The sequence below is a fragment of the Arachis ipaensis genome, chromosome B04 (assembly GCF_000816755.2).
Source record: "Arachis ipaensis cultivar K30076 chromosome B04, Araip1.1, whole genome shotgun sequence".
In the NCBI taxonomy this organism is placed as follows: domain Eukaryota; kingdom Viridiplantae; phylum Streptophyta; class Magnoliopsida; order Fabales; family Fabaceae; genus Arachis; species Arachis ipaensis.
The window spans coordinates 128,224,844-128,250,022 of NC_029788.2; the positions used below are offsets into that span (position 1 = coordinate 128,224,844).

At 34.9% G+C, this 25,179-nt stretch overlaps 4 protein-coding genes and 1 pseudogene across 5 annotated transcripts in view; all 5 read right to left on the bottom strand.

Moving 5' to 3' along the window:
• LOC107637311 overlaps nt 1–196 on the bottom strand; it is a 2,513-nt gene extending 2,317 nt beyond the window's left edge. Inside the window, exon 1 of the mRNA XM_016340741.1 lies at nt 47–196. Coding sequence (XP_016196227.1) covers nt 47–196 — 150 coding nt within the window. The remainder of the gene's footprint in view (nt 1–46) is intronic.
• Nucleotides 10,595–12,056, bottom strand: LOC107637312 (receptor-like protein 12). Its single transcript, XM_016340742.1, has 3 exons — nt 11,979–12,056; nt 11,610–11,737; nt 10,595–11,258 (listed from the first exon to the last, which is right to left on the bottom strand). Exons 1-3 carry the CDS (start codon nt 12,054–12,056, stop codon nt 10,595–10,597), a joined length of 870 nt encoding a protein of 289 aa, XP_016196228.1.
• On the bottom strand, nt 12,249–13,603 carry LOC107637313 (probable LRR receptor-like serine/threonine-protein kinase At1g74360). The gene has a single exon (XM_016340743.2). The coding sequence runs from the start codon at nt 13,584–13,586 to the stop codon at nt 12,249–12,251; it is 1,338 nt and encodes a 445-aa protein (XP_016196229.1). The 5' UTR covers nt 13,587–13,603.
• Nucleotides 14,591–17,036, bottom strand: LOC107637314 (annotated as a pseudogene).
• LOC107637316 (leucine-rich repeat receptor protein kinase EMS1-like) lies at nt 20,086–24,977 on the bottom strand. 2 transcript variants are annotated; one of them, XM_016340744.2, is made up of 2 exons: nt 21,607–24,976; nt 20,086–20,448 (listed from the first exon to the last, which is right to left on the bottom strand). In XM_016340744.2, the coding sequence occupies exon 1, from the start codon at nt 24,825–24,827 to the stop codon at nt 21,609–21,611; it is 3,219 nt and encodes a 1,072-aa protein (XP_016196230.2). In that variant the 5' UTR covers nt 24,828–24,976; the 3' UTR covers nt 20,086–20,448; nt 21,607–21,608. The 2 variants fall into 2 exon arrangements, with proteins under 2 accessions (XP_016196230.2, XP_020977705.1); XM_021122046.1 differs by lacking the exon at nt 20,086–20,448 and adding an exon at nt 20,628–21,158 and having other exon boundaries at nt 21,607–24,977.

Sequence of the window (25,179 nt, forward strand, 5' to 3'; positions counted from 1 at the left end):
GAAGAGAATCACTCAAGCAAATCCAAAAAAAGTTTCACAAACTTGCCTTCATATCTTGAAGAAGCATCTCCATACCATTGATTTCGTTTTTGTTGAACTTGTTTGGAACTTCCCATAAGTGCACAACATAAACTTTGAAGGTCCATTGGAGTTTTCTTGGATTAACATCCATTAACATATCACATATTTCTGCCATGTTTTTGCAGATATGGACCAGAAGTCACTCACTTTTTTTGGGATATAATACTACCAAAAAGCTTTAGCGAAGAAAATTGTTCATAGACATAAACTGAACCCCCTTTTATAGGTCTCTTTAAAATTTGAAGATCAAGAAAATATTTTTTTACGGGCAAGTTTATCCTAATCCTAATTTTTTTCCAAACAGCTTTAGTTTTCAGCTTACACGCGGCCTGCAATGAAAGATAACACTTGTCGAATACTGGCGGCTCCACTTGTCAAGCAAAGAACTACCTACTACATTCTTATTATATATTAATAGATAAGTCAGCTTATTATACCTTACAATTCCCATAGCTATTTCTTTTAACCAGTTGTATATTTATATTGATCAAACCCTCCTCCACAGTCCACACTACCAAGTACGAATTATTTATTGTTAACTTTTTAAATTTTTATTGCTAAATAAAAAGGTTAATAATATTTCGTGATAATATAAGTATATAACAGATAGTTTCACTGGCTTATTACTCCAACTTCAATTTGATTCTTCAATATTTTATGCCATTAAATTAAAGAATTCCACTATCACTTGAATCAAATTTCAAAAAAGCTTTCCTTGTTTGAGACGGTCTGTCTAGCTAATTTATGTAGGTTCCATTATATGAGAGAGTCTAGTCAACAAGAAACATATTTTTAGAATTGATTTGGGTTGAGCGTAGAAGCGAAGGTAAACATTATATAAATTAATTTTATATGAAAAATTATATACATTATTTATTTAGGCATAATTTATTCTCACTTTTTTACTGTCAAACACTCAAACATACTTAGGAAAAAAGGGATGTAATCACCATTTTATTTGTATGCATTATATTTATGTACTAAATTAGCGTAGAAATGTACATCAATCATGGTAACAATAGGAAACAAATTATTAGAATTTGCCATTACGTAAAATTTAGAAAATTTGTATGATTTAATAGTATACTTATTATTTTCAATTATAATATTAGAAAAAGCAATAATAATAAAAAGAACGATTATGAATATTTAAAAAATATCATTCATATACATATTCTAAAATATACAAATATTATTTCTTCGTGCGTTTGAAGTTGAAGTTGATACAATATTCGTGCTCGTGAGTCGTGACATTCATCTCCATTAATTTTATGTCAATTTTTTTGTCTGTACATCAGCTCAAGTCAATATGCTTAAGTCTTCGCTAATTACGTAGTCAACACGAATATACTTTTATATAAGTTCTCTCAACAAATTGGAGAAAAATAATATATTCGGAATTCTAACTATCAAGTGCTAACATTATTGCTAACAAGCGTTCTAAACATACTAATTAGAGATAGCTTGATGTGGAATTATAACCGGTGCCGCTAGAGTTCCTTTACTCTGTTAGAGTTTTCTTGACTGTTAGAATTCATGTGATAGAGTTTAACTGTGTCGACGAGTCAACGTTTTTTTTTTTTTGGGTCAGAAATAGTGATAACAGTGTTCCTAACAATAATTATGTATTCTTTTTCATGGCTGAGAACCGAAGAGCAGTGATAAAGAGGATCATGGAGAATGACATTTCCATCTAAATAGAAGAGTGCGATTTTAGGAGCGGTCTCAAAAAGTGCATGAACAGCTTGGTTGAAAGACTTTTTGCAGATAAAACCTTATCTATCGGAATAATGGAGAGAGCTTTTTCATGCAATCCGGGGACCACTTGATGGTTTCCGGGTAAGTGAAATTGGACATAATTACTTCTAATTTTTTTTTGAGAAAGAGATTGATGTTATGAGAGTAGAGAAAGGCTCTCTATGGCTATTTAAAGATTTTGTGCTACACACACAAAGGTGGATGCTTGAAACAGCTGGAATCACGCAAGAAATTAACAATTACCTCGTGTGGATCCAATTCTGGGGCTCCCGGAATATTTAAGACAACAGAGGTTGGGAGGAAACTAGGAAACAAAATTGGAACAGTTTTATATATGGGTGTGTTTAATGTCAAAGGCAGAAAAACGAAAATTGTGAAGCTAAAATTGATTTGGATGCTGGGAAGAGGGTGAGAGACTGCTTGAAAGTTGCCGAGCTTGACAAAACTAGGGGTGCACAAGATCCGGTCCGGCCCGAAGATTCGGACCGGACCCGATGACTTCGGGGTTAATTTGGCCCGGCTTTGTTATGGCCCGGTCAGACCCGAGGTTTCAATAGATGGCCCCGGTTATTTATTAAATCGGGTTCGGGTCAAGTCTCGGGTCACCCGGCCCCGGCCCGTTGGACCCATGTAGTTGTTTGCTACTTAATATTTTGTTGTTATAGGTTGGCATGACACTATAAATTATTATTATTATGTTAATCTTGTGTTGGTTGTTAACTTTGTTTTAATTGTCTTTTGAACTTTGAATGTTTAATGTGTAATTGATATAATTGTTATTATGAAACTTTAAATTATTATTATTAGATTCTAAATTATTATTATGCGAATGTTGCATTGTTATGGAATAATTATTTTTCAAAATTTAGAGGTTCAAAAGATGTAGAATCTAATTTTTGGTGATGTCGTGATAAAGTTGATCAAGACCCGGGCTTCACCCGGTTTAGACCCGGTTTAAGTGTGGCCCAAAAGTAACACGATTTCATCGAGTCTAGAGTCGGGTAAGGGTCTCATAAATAGACCCGGTCATTATTTAGGGTCGGGTTCGGGTCACGGCGAACCCAGCTTCACCCCGCCTCATGTGCACCCCTAGACAAAACTATGATTGAAATTGCTCTCCGATATGAAAAAGCTTGAACAATTTGCACATATTGTGCAAGAATTGGGCACGAACATAGGAATTGTCCTGTGCTATTAGAGGATACTAATAATAAGAAGCAGGCTCAAGACATGGTGGGTGAGTGGATAAAAGTAACTCAAATAGGAATTAGAGTTGAACAAAAAGAGGAGGTGAATAATGGGTCTTATCAAGGAAAACCATTTGCAGACTGTATCAGAAAGAAAAAACCAATCCCGGATTGTCTCGCTGAATCTTTCTTTGGACTTGGTATCAAGGAAACCAATGCAAACAAGGAGAATGAAGCACCTCATTGTGACCACATACAAGCTAGTAGTGAAAAAAGTGAACTTGCTGCCCAGAAGGAAAATAGTCTAAGAATGCCACTTAAGGAGTTGGATGAAAAGAGCACAAGCCAGACAGGGGAGAAAACTAATATGAAGAAGTCAAGGAAGTTTCACAAGATTAAAAACTTAGCAAGAAGTAATGGAGAAGAAATTCCAAAGGTGACAGGGGGAAGAGAAGTGCAAATGCAGGGGAGGAGGAAGTGAGCTCAAAGAGGATATGTCTTTGTGAAGGTGATGATGTTGCTGAGATGGTAAGGGGTGCCAGCCGTTTAATGGCACCCAAGTCATCATGAAGTTAATTGTGAGGAATTGCCGGGGTTTGGTGAGACCCCGGACAGTCCACTCTCTTAAAGGGATGTGCAAATCCCACTTTTCCGAGGTGGTCTTTTTATGTGAAACAAAGAATCAACCTCGACTTGTAGAAAGAAAACTTCGATCGTGCGGATTTAGAGATTGGAATTTGGTTGACCTGAATGGTTTATCAGGAGGTATGACAATTGCGTGAAAGGAGAGCATTGAAGTTCAAATAATACAGCAGGGAGCGTACTTTTTTACAACAAGAATAAAGGATGTTAGTAAAGGAGAAGAGTGGAGATTGATTGGTGTTCACCTTAGCACAAGCGATATGGGCAGATTTAACCAATTTCAGGAACTTGCAACTCAATTAAATATTTTTGCTGACAAAATGGTAATATTAGGAGACTTTAATGTAATTAGGTGTCACAGTGAAAAGTAGGGAGGTAGTGTAAAGTCCTCTAGCTCTATAGAAAATTTCAATCAATTTATTAACGAGAACTCTCTCATAGACTTAGGGATGATAGGACAACCATTCATGTGGACCAATAGGCGCGCTGGCGATGAATTAATCAAGGAGAGATTGGATAAAGTGCTAGTGAGGGAACAGTGGCGGGAGAAGTATAGTACAGCAGTAGTGAAGAGGCTCTTTGAAAATGGATTAGACCACTCTCCATTATTATTAGACACTGATCCGCCAAGGTGGTCAACCAAGAGGCAATTTAAATTTTAAGAAAGGTGGTGCGAAAGGAGTGACGTCCGACAAATCATTAAAGATACTTGGAGGAGACAGATTGTGGGCTCACCAATGTATATTCTAGCACAGAAGCTAAAGGACTGCATGCATAAGCTGTTCCAATGGCAATTCCAGAATAACATTAATTTCAAAAAAAAATTTGAAAATGTCTTAATGCTGTTAGAATAATTAAAAGCCGAAGGAGTTCATGGAGGAAGAGAGATTAATGAACTAGAAAAGCAGCTGGAGGCAGTCTATGTGAAGGAAGAATATTATTGGAAGGAAAAATCGAGATGCAAATGGCTAAAGGAAGGGGATCGCAATACAAAATTTTGTCACCAAAAATTCCATGCAAGAAACTAGAAAAATAAAATCTGGGACTAACAAGAAATGATGGTACTATTGCATCTACCCCTGAAGACATAATAAAGGTAGCTGAAGAGTACTTTAAAAATATTTTCTTCATGACAAATGACACTGATCCAAATCATTTTCTTGAAGATTTCCAATTTAGAATTACAGAGTCTATGAACTGAAAACTATTGAGGTTTGTTAGTAATGAAAAAAATTAAGAGAGCAGCTTTCAGAATTTTTTCTACGAGTGCTCTGGGAGAAGATGGCTTCGCGGCCAAATTTTTTCAGAATTATTGGGATATTGTGGGTGAAGATGTCTATAAGGCTGTCTAAAACTTTTTTGGAGGAAGTAGAATGTTGAAAGGACTAAATCACACCCAAATTTGCCTAATTTCAAAAGTCCCTGGTGCTGGAGACATGACTCAGGTGAGACTGATAAGTTTGTCTACCGTTTTTTACAAGATCATTTCTAAAGTGATGGTGCATAGAATGCAAAATGTTATGAATATAATTGTGAGTCCAAATCAAAGTGCTTTCTTGAAGGGTAGATTAATTTCAAACAATATCCTTGTAGCTCATGAATGTATGCATTACTTGAAGAATAAAAAGAAAGGGTTATAGTATGACATGGCTCTAAAGCTGGATTTGAGTAAGGTTTATGATAGAGTCGAATGACACTTTTTATGGTTTATAATGGAAAAAATGGGTTTTGATAAAAAAAAATGGACTTCTTGGATTAGGGAGGTAGTCTCTACTATTTCTTATTCTGTTCTTGTGGAAGGTCAACCATATAGTTTTTTTCAGGCCATTAAGGGAGATCCAACAAGGTGACCCCTTATCACTTTATCTTTTTTTTAATTTGTGCAGAAGGTCTTTCCTTCATGCTACACAAAGCAGAACAAAACAGAGCAATCCAAGGAATTCAAATATATAGAAGATGCCCAACAGTTAGCCACTTATTTTTTGCGGACAATTCGATCCTATTCAGCAAGGCCTCCCCAGACTCATGCAATAACATCTTGACTCTCCTTTTGCAATATGAATACATAAGTGGGCAAAAAGTCAATCTCAATAAATCGGCAGCATTTTTTAGCAATAATACACCTCCTAATATTAGAAAAGAACTTGCAGAGGTATTGTAGATCAATCACATAGGAGCACAAGACAAGTACCTAGGATTACCATCAGTTGTCCAACAATCTAAAAAAGCTACTTTTGGTGTAGTTAAGGAAAAAGTTCAGAAAAAAGTCCAAGCTTGGAAAAGAAACTTACTTTCTGTTGGGGGAAGACATATTTTGATCAAAGCGGTAGGTGAGGCGATTCCAGTATACACCTTGTCATATTTCAAACTCCCTTACAATCTGCTGGACGATATTCACTGGATTCTAAATCAGTTCTGGTGGGGTCAAAAGGGGACGGAGAGGAAGATGGCCTGGATCAGTTAGGAAACGATGTCACGACCAAAATCTGAAGGGGGTCTTGACTTCAAAGATCTGAGGGCTCATAACTTGGCGCGATAAGGGAAGCAGTTTTGGCATGTGGCAACCAAACTAAACTCATTGCTTGCACGACTACTAGAAGACAAGTATTACAGACTCTTAACAACTCTAACAGCAGAGAAAGGTGTTCAACCATTATGGGGGTAGCAAAGCCTTCTTGAAAGAAGATCGGTTATAGAGAAGGGACTCAGATGGAGCATTGGATCTGGCGATATGGTGAATATTTTCAACGACCCATGGCTCCCTCCTCCTTACCCGTTTATCATTAATTTGATCAACCAAGCCTTTCATGGTATTCACCAAGTAAAAGATCTGCTCAATGAAGATAGAAGTTGGAACTGGCCACTGATTGAAGATTTACTTCCTACAAGCACTGTGGAGAGGATTAAAGGTGTCTTGCTAAATAACTCAGGTATTAATTCGTTGATTTGGACTTGGAACAAAAGTAAATTATACGATGTCTCATCCGGTTATAAGATTGCATATAGTTTTCAACATCTCCAAATTGAACAATGCCCTGCTCTCATGCAAAATAAAGGGTTATGGAATTCGATTTAGGGATTGAAGGTGCCAACAAAGATATAGATTTTTGTATGGAGAGCGGTACATGAGAAGCTTCCGGTGCTTAGCAATATCCATAAAAGATTTTTAGCTACTACTCTTTTTTGTCTAAAATGTCAAGCAAAACCAGAAACAATAATACATTGCTTAACTCGATGCCCAATAACAGAGACAGTTTGGAAGGAGTACACGCCGGTGGGAGCTGAATTTGAGACATACCAGACTGAATTTGCTTTATGGTGGATGAGAAGAGTAAGGGCAACAAGATCTGGTAGGGATGAAACGCGAAAATTATTAGAGGGAGATGCTGTATTACTTTGAAATCTGTGGAAGGCTCGTAATTTGTTCATCTTTGAAAAAAAAGAATCATCAGCTTCAGACATCATTGCTGCAACGAAGAAGTTTTGTGAAGAGTTAGAAAGGAGTAAAAATTAATGAATGCTCATGACCTAAGTTACTTTCTCTTTCTTTAAGTTTTTTCTCATTTTTTTACACTTCAAAAATGTATTGTGAGAGAATCCCATTTGCTCTAATTTTATCCCTTTAGACACTTATGATCCTGTCAATTTTATAAAATGCAATTTATCTTTTTTGAAAAAAATATTCTAATTAAAGATATTAAAAAGGCTTTTATAAAATTAATTATACTATGTGTATATTAAAAATTAGAGACTTCGTTGCTATATTAAAATACTTTTTTACCATTTCATACTTTCTTTTATTATATTATTGTAAACAAATTTAATTATCTTTTTATTGATCATTTAGTTAAAAAACATTAGAATCAATATATTATATATATATGTTGAGTTAGATAAATAAATAACATATTAATGATGACAAATTTGTTTGATTTGGATTAGTAATTTAAGTGGGTTTTTGATACTGTAGTTCAAGTGTGCAGGTCAGAGAGAGGGAGAGAGAGAGAGAGGGGGAGAGGAAGAGAGAGAAGTCTTGGAAGCATTGCACCTACACTAAAGGGAGCATTTCGCTAAAAAGAATAACGTTATGAGTTCAGAGAGAAGTCTTGGAAGCATTGCACCTACACTAAAGGGAGCATTCCGCCAAAAAGAACAACGTTATGAGTTTAGAAGTTGGGTTCAGCGTATAGAGTTAAGGTTGTGAATCATCATCTCTTTCTTTGTATTCATTCAGAGGTAAAAGGTAAAAAAGAGAGACATTGAGAAAAAGTCATTGAAAGAAAAGTCTAAGAGAAACACTTGAGAAAAGGCAAGAGTGATTTTAGATTTCTTTTGGTTGTATTTCTGTTTTGTGTCATGTACTTGAGAGGTATCTCTTGCTAAGTTGGGTAAGAACTTAGTGTGTTGAGTTTAGGTAGTTACATAACCAAATCAAGCTTATGTTAAAGTTTGATGTGTCTCAAATAGGATTATGTGGAGTCCTGTGGAATTAGTGTAAGCAATACTTAAAAAAGGAAAAGTCTAGGGGGCCAGCAATTTTGTTAAATTCTGGCCAGCATGTAACCAGCAAAGAAAAGTGAGCCATTGGATGAAATCTCACACCAATCTCACACCATTAAAACCATCATTGATGGTTATTTGATGGCTACAAATCACAAAAGTTGCTGGCCCCCTAGCATTTCTCCTTAAAAAATAGTGAAAATTTCACCAACGTTGTGGTGGAGACTGGATGTAGGTTGCATTGCACTAGACAATTGAACTAGGATATATGGTTGTATCACCTTCTTCGTTTTTGTTCTGATTCTGTTTTTTTGATTTTATGAGACAAAACGAAATTGTTTCCTATATCATACGCTGCGCAGATTAAACAGAAGTCAAATTTTAATTTCTGGTATTAAGACTTTGTTAATCAAAATTAAAGAAGGCCATACATTTAACCCCTTTTAGGTCATCAAGAACCTTCAATATATATATTTTTCACTAATTACTCCATAAATAGCTTATGAGTTTGGAAAACTCCAAATTAATTTGATGATGATCAAACATTATTAAAATAATTAATTACAAAATTATTATTTAAATTTTTAATTCATATTTGTTAATTAATAATTTTGTTGCTTACAGATTTTATCAATGGGCATAAAGAAAGCATGAAGTCCAAAATGGTTGGCAAAAATAATCAGCCTTGTGCAGAAAATGTTTTAAAAAATGTGGCTGAATTATTATTGTGTTAGTTGGGCCAGATTTTATTGTGCAAGTCCAAAACAATTCTTGATGTATGACCAACAAAGCTTGGTCCGAAATTAAAAAGAAGGAAGAAAGCTAGGTTGCATGCTTTCCTCGATTACCTACTACCACTAAGAAATGGATTTCAAATTCAATTAATTTAGTTTTAATGCCTTGGTAACTGGAAAGAGAAAGTTTGAAATTGATTTGATGGCATTAGTTGACTTTACACGTTACAAGGCATGGGGGTTTCGGAAAAAGGAAACTTAATTCATTTTAATTTCTTTTTTCAATTACGTTGAAAGCTTTCCTGCATTCTCTCTCTTCAGATTCGGTCATGTCACAGAGAAGAAGAAGCAAGTTATCAGAGATAAGGCACTGTTGCAGTGAAGCTAGAAGTAAGAAAAGGGCTAAGGTGATGATGTCCTCAGCAAAAAGAAGATCTACAATATGGTGTAGCTGAGATCTTTACCACATATGGTAAGATGTGGTGAAGTAGTCTCAAGATCACCATGTCTAAAAATGGTGGAAGATCCATTTCGGTCAGAGGAAGAAGATCCCTTGGGTATGACTCGTCTCTACTTTTGATCAACCTTCACAGAAGGTAGCTACTGTAGCTACGTGGAGGAAGAGGCAAAAGATAGAGCAGACGGAGCTGTCAAGTATCAAGGACTCATCAAGGGTCAGGAATCCTTTTTGGGAAACAAGTCAAGATGGAAGGCACAGATTGATGAAGCTTGGTGAGAAGGGATGACAGAGAGGTAATTGCATGTTGAATTTTGCATTCGGTTTCCTCTCTCTTCTCTCTGTCCGAACCGGTTTGTTATAAAAGAAGAAGAAGTTAGTTCGGTTTAACCGTTTCAACCTTGGAGGCTTTCCCTTCTATAATAAGGGTGAACAGGTAAGGCTTGAAGCAAGGATAAAAGGAGAGTAAGCACAGAGTTCTCATAGCTACCTAAGCTAACAGAAGTTCTTCTCTTTCAATGTGTTTCATTTTGTATTTTCTTTAGTTTTATCTGTCTTGAGTCTCATGAAAAAAGGCAAACAGTGAGGTTTGTATGAAAAAGTCATACAGCGAAAAAAGACAGAGTATACAAAATTAAAAGAAAAATACATAGATGTCTTAGAGGTCCTTTGTACATCTGTGTTGTGTTTCATGATTCTGTGGGAATTCCCTTATAAGTTGGGTTAGCACTTAACAGTTGAAAGCTTGGTAGGTGACCAAGTCAAGTTCAGGATTGAGGATAGATTCTGGACTTGTCCCAAATAGGAAGGGTAGTTCCTAGGGAGAATTGGTGTTTGTAATCAAGATGATTATAGTGAAATTCCATCATTGTTGTGATGGAGACTAGATGTAGGCTGCATTGCACTTAATAGCTGAACCACGATACTTCTTGTTGTGATTCTCTCTCTCTCTTCTACTCCATATCAGTTTCTGTTCGAAGGAGACAAAATTGAAAAATATCTCTTGCTGGTTACGAGACAAAAAGAAAAAGTCTCTTGACTAGGCACGAGACAAAAACAAGAATATCTCCTCAAAGAATTCTAAAAGACAGCAAGTGTTACTAAGCGAAAAAGGGGCTAAGATTCAACCCCCTTCTCTTAGCCACTGATAACCATTAATAGCTAATTAAAAGAATCAAGTAACCATTTTCACAGATACTAATGCACAAAAATGGAAGGGTTACATACCTGTATACTTATGATCTGATTCTTTTTAATTTAGCCATCTTAATTGCAGCAAATACATAAAGCTTGTCATATAGATCATTAAAGAACTTGAAATAAGCATATCTCCAAGATTTCTTCAAAATCAATGAGCAAAAAACTCCCCAGAACCCCATAATAAATCCAATTGCCAAAGCAATGTAAAACCCCTCAGTAAAAAATTGTTCTTCGTGATCATCATTTCCATCAACTTGATTCTGTGTAGGAATGAGACAGGTTCTGTTGAGAGGAGCACCACATAATTTTGGATTTCCTATATAAGCAGATGCATCTCTAGTTTGAAGTTGGGTACCGAGTAGAATTTGGCCTGATAAATCATTATATGATAGATCAAGAACACTGAGACGATCTAGCTGAGAGAGTTGTGAAGGAATCCTTCCAGACAATTGATTTCTAGATAGATCAAGAAAATCCAACGATTTCAATTGTCCAACACCTTGAGGAATATTGCCAACTAACTTGTTCCTCGAAATGTTAAGAGAAACTAAACCAACAAGTCTCATCATGTCACTTGGAATCTCCCCATTGAATCTGTTACTTGATAAATCAATGCTTCTCAATAGTCCTAATGTGCTTCTGTATTTTGACATTTTTCCTTTCCATATAAGTGAAGCACTATCAGCATTAATTCCTAAGCTGGTAATGCCATCAAAATCATCATAATATGCATCATAAGCATAGAAATATCAACCTTTGAATTTGCTTGACTTGCCATTGCAGAAAGATTGCTTATGCATTTAGGTATATTCCCTGAAAGACTATTCAAAGAGAGGTCCAACAAATGAAGCTCATCAAGATTACATATACTTAGAGGCATGCTCCCATGAAACTGATTGGAATGCAAGCTAAGTATAAACAGATTTGAAAGATTATTTCCAATCCAACTAGGGAATGGCCCAGTTAAATTATTCTTCGCAGCATCAAAAAGTTTTATCCATGTGCAATTAACAAAGGACAGAGGTATTTCTCCAGAAAAATTGTTATCACCTAGATGTAATGACTGAATTTGCCTCAATGATCCCATAGATATCGGTAAGCTGCCATGAAAATAATTGTTGGACAAATCTAGGAAGCCTAGAGATTGGAAATTCATCAAACAGTCTGGAAGCTGTCCTCTAATGTGATTATTTGACAAATCTAAATATTCAGTGTTCACAGACACGTTAGAACACACAAAAAGATTTGCTGTTGAAAACATGTTGTTGGACAGAAACACTTGTGCTGGCATTGAAAGAAATGCTGGACTGGGCCTTCAAAAGAATTTGAGCTCAAATCAATCTGCAAGGCACTCTGAGGAATCAAAGGTAAATTTTCAATTTTTCTTTTGAAATGGTTGTGGGAAATATTCAATTTTACCATTGTGGGAAGGAATTCCCAGAACCAATTAGGAACATTGCTAGATATTTCAGCTTCAGAAATATCCAACCAATTCATGTTATGTTGGTTTTGAAGCTATTTTGGAAAGTCAGGGCCCAAAATGCAAGATGCCAATTTAATCTTGATTAATTTGAAAGGGGAACCCACTCATTGCTAATGTTAAAGACCAATGAATTATGAGATAAATCCAAAGTTAATAACATGGAAAGTTTAGAGAAATGAGCCTCAGATATCAAACCTTCCAATGAGTTATTTCCAAGCCTTAACTCCCTCATTGGATAGTTGTCCAATGCCTTCATGCAAAGTTCCATTTAATCCATTGCTATCAAGTCGTAACACTTGCAATGATGAAAATGAAGAAAGGTCTGACACCATACCTGTAATTTCATTCCATCCCATATTCAAAGTTTGCAATTGCTTGTGATTACAATTGGACAATGCTTTAGCAAACTCATGAAACTGGCCACTCAACCTGTTTCCAGAAAGGTCTAATTCTCTCAAGCTGCAAACATGAAACAATGATAAAGGTATTTGGCCTTCGAGTTGGTTGCTGGCAAGACTCAAGTATTCAAGAGAGCTCAATTCCCCTATGGATTGTGGTATAGTTCCCCTCAGAGAATTGTGATCCAAATTGAGCATGGCTAGGCTGCTAGTAGAGTTCATTAACCATGGAAATATCAAAGAAGAGTTCATCAAATTGTTGCCAGAGAGATCCACAAATGACAGAGAAGTGGAGAAATTTGCAGCAGAAGAAAGTGATGAGGGGATGGAATCTGAAAGATCACAACCATTGAAGTCCAAGTATTGTAGATGAGAAAGACCACTCACTAGTTGTTGCCAATTGTTTGCAGTGCTAAGATTAACCTTAGGGAGTGAAAGATGCCTCAGAAATGAAAGACGAGATAACCATTGCAAACCAGAACTCAAAGATATTTGGTAAGAGGAGCTAAGGTCAAGATACTCCAAATTTGAAAGATTTCCAAAATTTTCAGGAATAGTTCCATTGAAATCATTTTCACTTAAATCCAAATATTTCAAGGATAAGAGACTTCCAAGTTGTGGAGGAATGTTCCCATGAAAAGAATTGGATCCGAAATGAAGGTACACTAAATTGGAGAGGTTTGAAATTTGAGGAGGAATTTCTGCAAAGAGGCTATTATATCCAAGATCAAGATATTCCAAGAAGAGCATGTTGCCAAACTGATGGGGTACTTTTCCTTGGAAGCCAGAGTGTGAAAGATTGAGGTATCTCAAATGGGTTAAAGAGGCAATAAAGATAGGAATTGATGGGGTGAGATTGAAGGAAATGTAACTAAGATCCAAATAGTTCAAATGATGCAACTCAGCCAGTGCTGTAGTAATGGAGCCAGCTCTTACATGATCAGAAACATGAAGATCAAGCTTCAAAACATGGCCTGTTTCACTGCTACACTGAATTTGTTCCCAGTTACAACACTTTTTTTTTTTATTCTCTCTATGTCCCCAAGAAGAAAGCCAAGCATTGTTGTTGAGATGAAAACCCTGTTTCAAAGTAAGTAGTGCTTGCCTTTCACTCTCTATGCACTTCACAGTAACGTTGCCAATCATGGGGTTTATGCATTTCTCTCTTTCCTATCGGAGAAAGAACGTGATGCTGCATTGACCCTGAACGGAACGGTAGGATATAGTTCTATCAACTTCTCAATGTTTTGTTTCCGATTTCACTTATTTGTATTGCCTATCATGTATGGTGTTTCTTGCAGGAACTTTGTGGTCGTACATTGGTGGTTAGAGTGGGTATAGACAAGGGTGAAGCTTAACAGGAGGATCAGAATCTGCATAGAGATGGCTGCAATTTATCTGTTTATCGGTAACTATAATTACTTTTCTGTTTTTTGCACAATGTATTGAATCATTTTCCCCCCTCTATCGCTATTGCATATAAAGCTTATGGATGGGTGATTTATTGAAAAAAATTTCATGGCATGAGGTAACAGAACATCCCATTTAGATGTATGCTCTTTGCAAAATCCTCAAGTTTACTAATACTCCTTAGATGTTGAACACAACAAGATTGGATTTTATGCTAAAATTTGGTTTGATGATTACTTGAACAGCTCAAGAAAAAAAAAAAATAGCACACACCCACTTGGTCTATATATTAGTTTAAGCCGATACATGTTGATGGGGGGAGTTTAAATCAGCTTTTTTCTTTTTTTAATGTTGTTTGGGGTTTCCTTCCTTTACTGCTTAATTTGTGTTTCCCAATCTGAATAAAGTTTTTTCTTTCCTCCCTCCTTTTTTTTTCCTTCTACAATGTGTAATAACTATATTATCTCTATCTAAAGTAATGAATAGTGCAGAGTACTACCCAAAATAAATAAATAAAAATTGAATAGTGCAGAGTAATAATGATTTACTTGCTTTAGAAACATCTAAAAACTTTTCATCTCACACTTGCTAAACACAATCGTAGTAACTAAAAAAAGACACATAGCAACTTGAAAGTATAAACATAAAGGAAATTTAGTTCATACTCTTATTAACTATAAGCTCTAGTTTCTAGATTTTAGACAACAAACAGTACACTTCATCCATCCAACCCTGCCTGCACTAACACCAATGTATGGTAGGAATTCCTGTTTCTTGATTTTGACTCAAAACACCCTCTTCAAGCACATAAATATGTCTTGGCTGAAAGCACTTCCCAATGCTAGCCCAGCAACAAGTCCACCACCATAGCCAATCAAAATTATTTTCCAGTTGAAGAAAGATTCTGATTCGGAGTCTTGATCACCATCAAATGTCAGTGGTGGAGGCTTAGCATGATCACATTTTCTGGACACCTGCATCCCACAAAAGCCTCGGTTTCCCATGAACGAATTGTTTTCAAATGTGTTGAATTGCTTACTTTCTGGTATTGGACCTGAGAGATTGTTGAAGGACACGTTAAAGAACTCCAGAAATTTGAGTCCTATTAACTGTTGAGGAATTTGTCCTGAGAGGCGATTGCGAGAAAGATCCAATGCTTCAAGATTAGAAAGCTTTCCAAAGGATGATGGAACATTGCCAGAAAGCATGTTATTTGACAAGTTGAGCAAAACAAGACGCGTCAAATCCCCCATGACATTTGGAATTTCTCCAAAGAGTTTGTTGCTTGAAAGATCAATGGCTATCATAAAATAGAAGTCCTGTTGAAGCTCCTGATAATCCATAACAACCCCTTTGCTAGACATTGTGAATGAATAGGAAATGTCTCTAAAGTCTAAACCAATACTGATTTGGAAATTGAATAGTGCTGTCCTCATATTGTAGTTGACTTATGTTGGAAGCTGTCACGGATTCCAATTCCTAATCATTTCTGGAGCCAAATTTCTAGAGAATTCATTGTGAGAAAGATCAATGATATGAAGCTTGAGAAATGTGCATCTTGTTGGGCACATTATAGCTCCATGAAATTCATTAGACCGTAAAGCAATAACTTTCAACTCTGGAAGAGTGCTCAGCCAATAAGGAAAGCAATCATTGATTCGGTTGTCTCACTTCAAGAAATTCTAGCCTTTTACAATTGACCAAAGCTCTTGGTAGCTTACCTTTCAAGGTATTATTGCTGAAATCAATCATCTTCAGGTTACTCCCAGCCATATATGTTTGAGGAATGGGGCCAACCAATTTGTTTCCTTGGAGCACCAAAGCTTGGAGAGATTGGCTAAAGCTTCCCAAGCATGAAGGAATCACACCACTTAAGTTATTATAGGAAAAATCAAGAATCACAAGTGATTTCAAATTGCAAATCAATGGGGATATTCTTCCTGTCAATGAATTGCCATAAGCAAACAAACTCTGGAGATTTCTTTTTCTCCACATCCAACTGGATATTGACTTGATATCGTTGTTTCCAACATCAACACTTCCCAACTGATCCAGTTCTTGAATAAAAGGGGGGAACTCCACCAAATTGCATGACGCCAAGGGTAAAACTTCTAATGGAGGGTGAGTTACAATTTTAGAATCTTCTCCAGGGAACAGAGTGAGTTTGTTGTATGACAACCCAAGAAAAGAAAGCATTTTGAGATTCAAAAGCATATCAAGGTCCAACCGTCCTTCCAACTCATTGTTGTCTAAAGAGAGAAAAGTAAGATTCTCTAGTGTAAAAACTAAAAAGAGAGTGCGGAATTTCACCTCTAAGGTTGGTTTGTTGAAGATTCAGAAAATGTAAACTAGTTAGGTTCATTATCCAAGATGGAATTTCCCCACTTAAATTGCATGAAAACAAATCTAACTTCTCAAGTGGAGGAATAGTTACATTGGAATAAGAATCTCTTTTATTGAGCAAAGACAATTTGTGCGAGATAAATCAAGCCAAGTAAGCCTCTTCAACCTCAGAAACATGTTAAGTTCTATCTGTCCTTGCAATGAATTGAAGCTTAAAGAAAGAACTTCAAGATTGACTAGTCTAAAAAGAGAGTGAGGAATTTGGCCTTGAAGATTGTTATACTCAAGATCTAAGTATGCCAAATCTGTTAGGTTCATTATCCAAGAGGGAATTTCGCCATGCAAATTACATGATCTCAATCCCAAGTTTTGAATTGGAGGAAGAGTTTCATTGGAAGAACTTATCCCTGGGAGCAAAGATAATTTGTTTCCGGATAAGCCAAGATTATTAAGCATTTTTAGCTTGAAAAACCTCTCGATTGGGAATTCACCATATAACTCACAATAGAAAAGCTCAAGTTTTCGCAAAGATGTAAAATTTGTGAGCATATCAGGTATAGTAGATGAAATGGTCACAAAACCAAGACGGAGGACTTCAAGACTAGTTGCATTTTGAATCAAGCTTCTTAGAGTGGATATCTTGAGTTGCAACTTGTTGATTGGATTTGGAGGAATATACTCAAAATATCTTGAGACAAACTTGTACACACCTAAATACCATAAGTAGGGCTAGAAGTGAGTCGAGCTGAGCCGAGCTAGACCAAGCTCAAGCTCGGCTCACGAAAATTGAGCTTGGCTCACGGCTCGACTCATTAACAATCGAGCTTATTTCTTAAGTTCAAGCTCGGCTCACCAAAAGCTCACGAGCTGGCTCGAGCTCACGAGCTGGCTCAAATAAGAGAAACATAAATACATAATCTATAATTTTATATCAATAAATTATAACTTATATATTTTTAAAAATATTTGAAAAGATCAATTTTATATATTGTTTATCTATCAATAAATTATAAATTTTTTATTTATGTCCTATATTAAAATATATATATATATATATAATCGAGCCAGTTCACGAGCTAATGAGTTGAGTTTATCCAAACTCAAGTTCGGCTCATTTAATTTATGAGCTCAATTTCAGGCTCAAGCTTGGCTCACCAGCTTACGAGCTTAGCTTATCGAGCTGTTAACGAGTCGAGCTCGACCTGACTCATGAGCTGGCTTGACTCACTTCCAGCCCTAACCATAAGTGTCCAATTTTATTCTTAATATATATTCTTAAAATAAATTTAGAAGTAGTGTATATTATTATTTATTAAAACAAAAAATATTTTAAATACTTTATATCATTAAAATAAAACATTAAAAAATTTATTTATGTTTTAATATCAACAAAATAACAAAATATCATTTCAATTCATCTAAAAAATACTTTATATTTTATATATATTTATATTTCTGTATCTTATAAAACTTTTAAATTCGTGTGTCGGTATATCCCGTGTCATATCGTGTCTCGTGTCCATGTGAATGTTCGTGCATCATAGTCAATAATAGTCAATGACAAGATAAAGAAGAGGAAGAAATTGCGTCGACAAAACAAGAGACAACAAGAACAACCCCATTTTTATATATTTGTTTAAAGGTTTTTCATGTATGGCACACACAAACAGTTTTTATACTAAAGGACTCGAAGTTGATGACTTAGATATATAAGAAGAAAATGATTACATCTGATCACCATTTTATTTGATTGTATACTCACAAAAAGTAAATGAGGACAGGAAATTCGACAAAGACATTCAAACCAAAGATATATAACTTGTCAAGTGTGGCCCAAATGCTTCCACTCACTCAACGTAGTCTATACTCATAAGACTCATGACTTGAACTATTGACTTAACAAGTCAACTTATTATGTTCATCACACTATTGAATTATTTATGCTTAATTTTTAAAAAATATTTATTATGAATAAAAAATTAATAATACTATGTGAAGATAAGAATTTCGCTGGCATACAACTCCAACTTCAAATTCGAGTGGCTTAATTTAATTGCTTAAATTAAAGAAATCCACTGATGGAATAAAATTTCAAAACAGGAAAAGGATGTGATTTTAAAATAAAACAAGAACAACCCCATTTTTATACATTTGTTTAAAGGTTTTTCATGGCTTGACCAAAAAAAAAAAGGTTTTTCATGGAAAGTATGCCACACACCAAACCGTTTTATACTAAAGGACTCGAAGGCGATAACTTAGCTATATAAGAAGAAATTAAGAGAATAAGTCTTTTTTGTTACACATCTAATCACCTTTTTATTTGTATGTATAATGTAGATCTACCATGTTACTGTAGCAAATTAGCTGTTGGAATGCACTTGTATCATGGTAACTCTAGAAAAAATTTTGTTAGAATTTGCTATTACGTTGAAATATTTATATGATTTTATAGTATATTTATTATTTTTAATTATAATATTTAAAAATAAACAAAAATAATAGAATGAATGATTATAAATATTTTTAAAATATCATTTATATTTATGCTCTAAAATATATAAATATTATTTTTTCGTGTGTTTTGGGGAAGAAAAATTGGCTTTCTAATCCCTTATATTGGGTTGTGCGAATATTTCAGCATATAAATGAGAAAATTTTGTAGTTGAAGTTGACACTGTTTGTTCATTTTAGAAAAAAACTAATGACATTATCTCCACTAACTCTGTGTCAATTTTCTCCTGTACATGGTCAATTTTTATGCTGCTAGTGCACTTAATTAAATTTGGATTGGAAGTTCAAGTCCATAAGCTCAAGTCTTCTCTAATTCCGTAGTCAACATGAATTCATGTTCATATAAGTTCTATCAACAATTTGGAGAAAATTTTTATGTTTGTAATTCTGATAGCTTAGTGCTGACGCCTGACAGCATAATATTTTAAAGGTTGTTGCTATGCCTTAAAAAGACTACTTAAAGATATTACAGAAAAATAAAGAAAATATAAAACAAATATTCATTTTTTCAAATTTTTTTTATACATTCAATGCATTAAAAATTAAATATTTTTTTATTTATTCCCTTTAAACAATATTCTTATTCTTTAATCAAATCCTATTTAAAGTATTTTTCTCTCGATAAATTCATTTTTAACGGTTATTTATATGACTTCATGGTAAATTGAACTCATAATACTAACCTTATTTATGGGTGTCCAATTCAATCTAATTTGTTCGAACACGGTTAATAACCTAACCGTAAAAATCTAGTTAAGAACGGAACAGAACAGATTGAGCTGCAGATATGGTAGGATGCGAGTTTAGACCTAATCCTATTATTCAATCAATTTGTACTCCTAATATAATATAGTATTTATTAAAAATTATTATACATGTATAATAAAATTGATGGAAATCGAACCTACATCCTCTCATTTTTGTAATTTTAATATAGATTTTATTATAATTTTGTTACTTTTAATTTTAATATGGGTTTAATTTTGTATTTTCTGTTTTATTAGCATGTTTATGAACTACGAAATGATTAAATATTAGGTTTGATTGAAAAAATTAATAATTAAATATTGTGTGTGATTGAAAAAAAATTAATTTATTACATATAAGATTGGATAGAGTTGAGTGTAGAACTTTAGGGTATAAATAGAGCTAATCTTGAAAATTCTCAATTTGCAAATAAAACAATGTTAAATTTAAAAAAAAAAATTAAACTCGCAAATAAAATTATAGTAGAATCTAAATTCTACTCGATATGGGCCCTACTAATAATTTTAAACTTTCAACTTTTAAGTAGACTAAGTATAGTTCATTATAAAATAAACATCGTAATTCAGCCTGATAGATTTGGTAAGCAGAAATTAAAAAAAAAAAAACAGAACTACCACGAGTCCATAAGCACTTCCATAATAACTAACACTTAATATCGTCCCCGAAAATAAATTACAGCAATAAAACAAGGTTAAGTTTGACAATCACACTCATATAACAAATACTATGCAATATAGGTGAAATGTGAAAAAGCATCCTCTTCCACACTCCACCCTGCAGCCACAGCAGTAAACCTAAACAGGGCTAAAATATACAAACATAATGCTTATTATATTAACAAACTTTTTTCTTATATTAACTGCATCACTAAATGTTATTGGTCTCCTTCCAAATGGATACACATGCATGAAGATTCTAGCTGTATCACAAACAAGGCTCTATCTTTTCAACTCAATATACTGTGTACTCTTTTTGCCTGAAAGATATGACATCATTACATGTTAGGTAATATTCAAAATATATAAAAGTGTTAAAGAGCAGAAATATATAGGAAGAATATATGCATTAAGATATATAATATATATTAATTAAAATCAACGGTTAAAATTACTGAAACACCTCAGATACATTTGAAAACTTTCCAAATATATATTTAAGTAACATAAAACCACATCCCATATACATATTTACATATATTATTATCACAAGAACAAGTTCACATGATTACAATTGTATATGTAAGAATGTATATATAAAGCCTAAAAATAATAAAAGGGCCGTGTGATGAACATGCATGTATAAAAATTAAAAAGTGAAAAACATGAATAATATTTTATTCATGACACTGAGTCACGCAGCAATGAAATATATAAAGGCAACTTCTCCCATAAATATGCTAAAAATATCTTCTCATGATGATTCTTATTTAAAAAGTGAAATTTATTTGTTTAGCAACATTTTTAATAAAGGTAACACTTTTATTTTAAATAAAAATCAAATTCTACAATCTATCATCCAATGATCAAAATGAAGTATCTTCACATGATGACACTTCATAATATCTTTATTGGAATAGCCACCATATATAAAACCAAGCTTCTCACCCATATATAATATCTAATCAGAAAATATAGAGTGATCTGAAAAGGCATCCTCTCCAAACTTCATCAATATGCACCTACAAATCTACAACACATGTAAATACTTACCAAACATGATACTTATTCTCAATAACTGAATTATGCACTTATCTCACTTCAAATAGATAACTATGAAGATCTACCTTGCATCACACGAATTCATGTTCAGTAAAATTCACCATTTGCAGTAATGGCAACAGGTAGCACATATTCAGAGTAACAAAATGCTAACCATATTATATACGTAAGCTACTGTTTTAGCTAGGAATTAATCAACTAAGCTATGTTTTAACCATTAAAAAACAATAATAAACGGTTTGGTGTGTCCAATTTAAAACTTCAACAATAAAGAAGTACATTTTAACATTTTAGCACTACTATATTTTATTTCATTTGCATAGAGCAGATATTAATTTTTTTGATATACCAATATTATGAATATAACAACTATATCAACAATAATAAAAACTAGAAGAAATGGAAACGGTGCATACCTTCATATTTGAGATCTGATCCTTTTGAATTTGGCCACCTTGATCGCTGTAAACACATAGAGGTTGTCATAGACATCACTCAACAACTTGAAATAAGCATATCTCCAAGATTTCTTCAAAATCAATGAGAAGCACACTCCCCAAAATGCCATAACAAATCCAGCAGCCATAGCAATGTAGAACCCCTCGCTTACAAATTGTTCATCATCATCACCATCAGCATCATGTTCACTGATCTGGTGACCATGAATGGGACAAGTATTGTTGAGGGGAGCACCACAAAGTTTTGGATTTCCTGCATAAGCAGATGCATCCCTAGTTTGAAGTTGCGTGCCAAGTGGGATTTCTCCGGATAAATCATTGTATGACAAGTCAAGAACACTGAGATCGTCAATCTGAACAAGCTGTGAAGGAATTGTTCCTGACAAATGATTTCTGGATAGATCAAGAAAATCTATTGACTTCAGTTGTCCAATAGTTGGAGGAATGTGTCCACTAAAAAAGTTTCTTGAAATATTTAAAGAAACCAAGCCAATAAGAGTCATCATCTCAGTTGGTATTTCCCCTGTTAACCTGTTGCTGGAGAAATCAATACTTCTCAACAATCCCAGGGTGCTTCCATATTTTGACATTTTCCCTTTCCATGTCAGTGACGCGCTATCATTATAAACTCCGGAAACTTCACTTATAGCGTCATCACGGCTAAACTCATTGCGATATTCATAATGATAGTCATGGGTAATGGTTGCATTTGATTTTTCTTGAGTGGCCATAGCAGACAGATTACTTATGCATTTAGGTATACTGCCAGACAGAATATTTAAAGAGAGGTCCAAGACACGAAGTTCATAGAGATTGCACATGTTTAATGGAATGTTACCATGAAAATTATTGGAATGTAAGCTAAGTACAAGTAGCTTTGGAATATTATCCCCAATCCAGCTTGGTATTCTTCCTGACAACTTATTACGTGCAGCATCAAAAATTTGTAGTTGTGTGCAATTATGCAAGGATGATGGTATCTCTCCTGAAAAATTATTCCCTCCTAAATGTATTGACTGGATATTTCTTAATGACCCCAGAGACTTTGGCATGTTTCCATAAAACTGATTATTGGATAAATCTAGGACTACCAATGACTCAAAACCCCTCCAACAATCCGAAAGTTCTCCTCTAAGGTCGTTGTTTGACAAATCCATAAATCTCATGTTTTTGGTCGAGTTTGCACATAAAAGAGGATTTGCAATTGAAAAACTGTTATTAGACAAAAAAGTTTGTGAAGTAGTTGAAAGAAATGCTGGAATTGGGCCTTCAAATAAATTGAAGCTCAAATCAATTGAACGAGGTTGGTCAGAAACAATAGCTGGTAGAATTGGGCTTTCAATTTTTCCTCGAAAACGGTTGTAAGAAATATTCAAATTCAACATCTGAGAAAGGGGTTCCCAAAACCAATTAGGAACAGTGCTAGAAATTCCAGCACAGGAAATATCCAAATTTTCAATCATGGTTTGGGTATGAAGCCATGTTGGAAAGTTAGGCCCCAGCTTGCAACAGGCCAAATAAATGTTACTTAAATTAAAAAGGGGAACCCAGTCGTCGCTAACATTAAAAACTAATGCATTATGAGACAAATCCAAAGACTCAAGATAGTAAAGTCTTGAGAAATGAGTTTCAGATATCAAACCTTTCAACAAGTTATTTCCAAGGCTTAACTCAGTTAAGTTGGATAGTTCTCCAATACCTTCATGTATGCTTCCATTTAATCTGTTGTTACCAAGTCGTAACTCTTCCAAAGATTGAAGCTGAGAGAGGTCAGACACCATCCCCGTAATTTCATTCCATCCCATATCCAACAATTTTAAGGGTTTATGAGCACAACGAGAAAACTCTCGAATATATTCATGAAACTCCCCTGTCAACTTGTTCTTGGATAGGTGTAGTTCTACCAAATTGCAACTATGAAACAAGGATAGAGGTATTTGGCCTTTGAGCTCATTATTTGCAAGATTTAACTCCTCAAGGGAGCTCAAGTCCCCGAATGTTTCTGGAATGGTTCCTGTTAAACCATTATCATTCATTCTGAGAGTGACAAGGCTACCAGTGGAATTCATTAACCATGGGAATATGAAGGATGCATCCCTTAGAGAGTTGTAAGAGATATCCACATATGAGAGAGAAGTGGAGAAATTGGCAGGGGATGCAAGTGATGAAGTGGGCACAGAATCGACAAGATTGCAACCATTCAAGTCTAAATATTGAAGATGAGAAAGGCTACTCACTTGTTGTTGCCAATTGCTGGCACTACTGAGATTCACCCAAGGAAGCGAAAGATACCTCATGGTTGAAAGTTGAGACAGCCATTGTAAATCAGAATTTATTGGCACGGTTTTGTCCAACAAAGAGAGGTCAAGATACTGCAAACGGGAAATATTTTTGAATTGACTAGGAATAGTTCCGGTGAATGCATTTCCACTGAGATCAAGATGTTCCAAGGATAAGAGGTTTCCAAGCTGAGGAGGCAGTGTTCCATTGAAGTTATTATGACTAAGATCCAAATATGTCAAGGATGACATATTTGTGAGTTGAAGAGGGAATTCTCCAACCAGATAATTGAAACTAAGATCAAGGTACACTAAATGGGAGAGATTTGAGAATTGAGAAGGGATTCGTTGCGAATAATCAAATGCATTCCCTCCAAGATCAAGATACTCGAGGAAGAGCAGATTTCCCAATTGAGGGGGTATCTTTCCAGTGAAGGAACAAGAAGAGAGATTGAGGTGTGTTAAAAAGGTTAAAGAGGCAATGAAATGAGGGATGGATGGAGTGTGAGTAAAGTGATGACCACTAAGGTCCAAATACTTCAAATGATGTAACTCACCCAGTGATGGGCTTATGGATCCACGAGTGTAATAATCAGCATGAAGATCAAGCATGAGAACATGGCCAGTTACATTGCTGCACTTGACGCCTTCCCAGTTGCAACACTCCTTCTGCTGCTCCCCATCTCCCCATGAAGACAGCCAATCATCATCATCCGTGACATTGAAGCCACGTTTCAGAAAAAGCAGAGCTTGCCTTTCACTCTCAATGCACTTCCCACTTGCCACCACCGCTACACTGCTGGTCCATGCAAGTAGCTGCACCACCAACACCACATAAACTACACCGTTCATCATCATCGTTCCAAGCAGACAATATTTGAAGTTAAGTTGTTGTATCATATCATATGTGTGTTCAACAAGCTAAGTACATATTACCAATTTATAACCAACTGATTCAAATCATATTTCTCACTCAACAATCAACATACTCGTGTGGAAGGGGACATAACATAACTTGTCAAGTGTGGGGCCAAATGCTTCCACTCACTCAACTTAGTCTATGCTCCTATGACCTATTCACTTAACAAGTCTACTTAATATATTTATATGATGGAATCAAAATTCAAAAAAGCTTTCCTACTTTCATGAGATCTTGCTAATTTATGTACGATACGTTGCATATTTCCAATTTTATAACCAACTGATTCAAATTAACAATATAATCAACGCATAATGAGGACAGCGAATTCCC

Coding starts and splice junctions, on each gene's coding strand:
- LOC107637316 (XM_016340744.2), bottom strand. CDS start 24,827: ATGATACAACAACTTAACTTCAAATATTGTCTGCTTGGAACGATGATG.
- LOC107637312 (XM_016340742.1), bottom strand. CDS start 12,056: ATGAATTGGTTGGATATTTCTGAAGCTGAAATATCTAGCAATGTTCCT. Junction 11,738..11,978: donor GGGAATTCCTTCCCACAATG/GTAAAATTGAAT, acceptor TAATCACATTAG/AGGACAGCTTCCAGACTGTT. Junction 11,259..11,609: donor AATTCAGTCATTACATCTAG/GTGATAACAATT, acceptor TGGCATTACCAG/CTTAGGAATTAATGCTGATA.
- LOC107637313 (XM_016340743.2), bottom strand. CDS start 13,586: ATGATTGGCAACGTTACTGTGAAGTGCATAGAGAGTGAAAGGCAAGCA.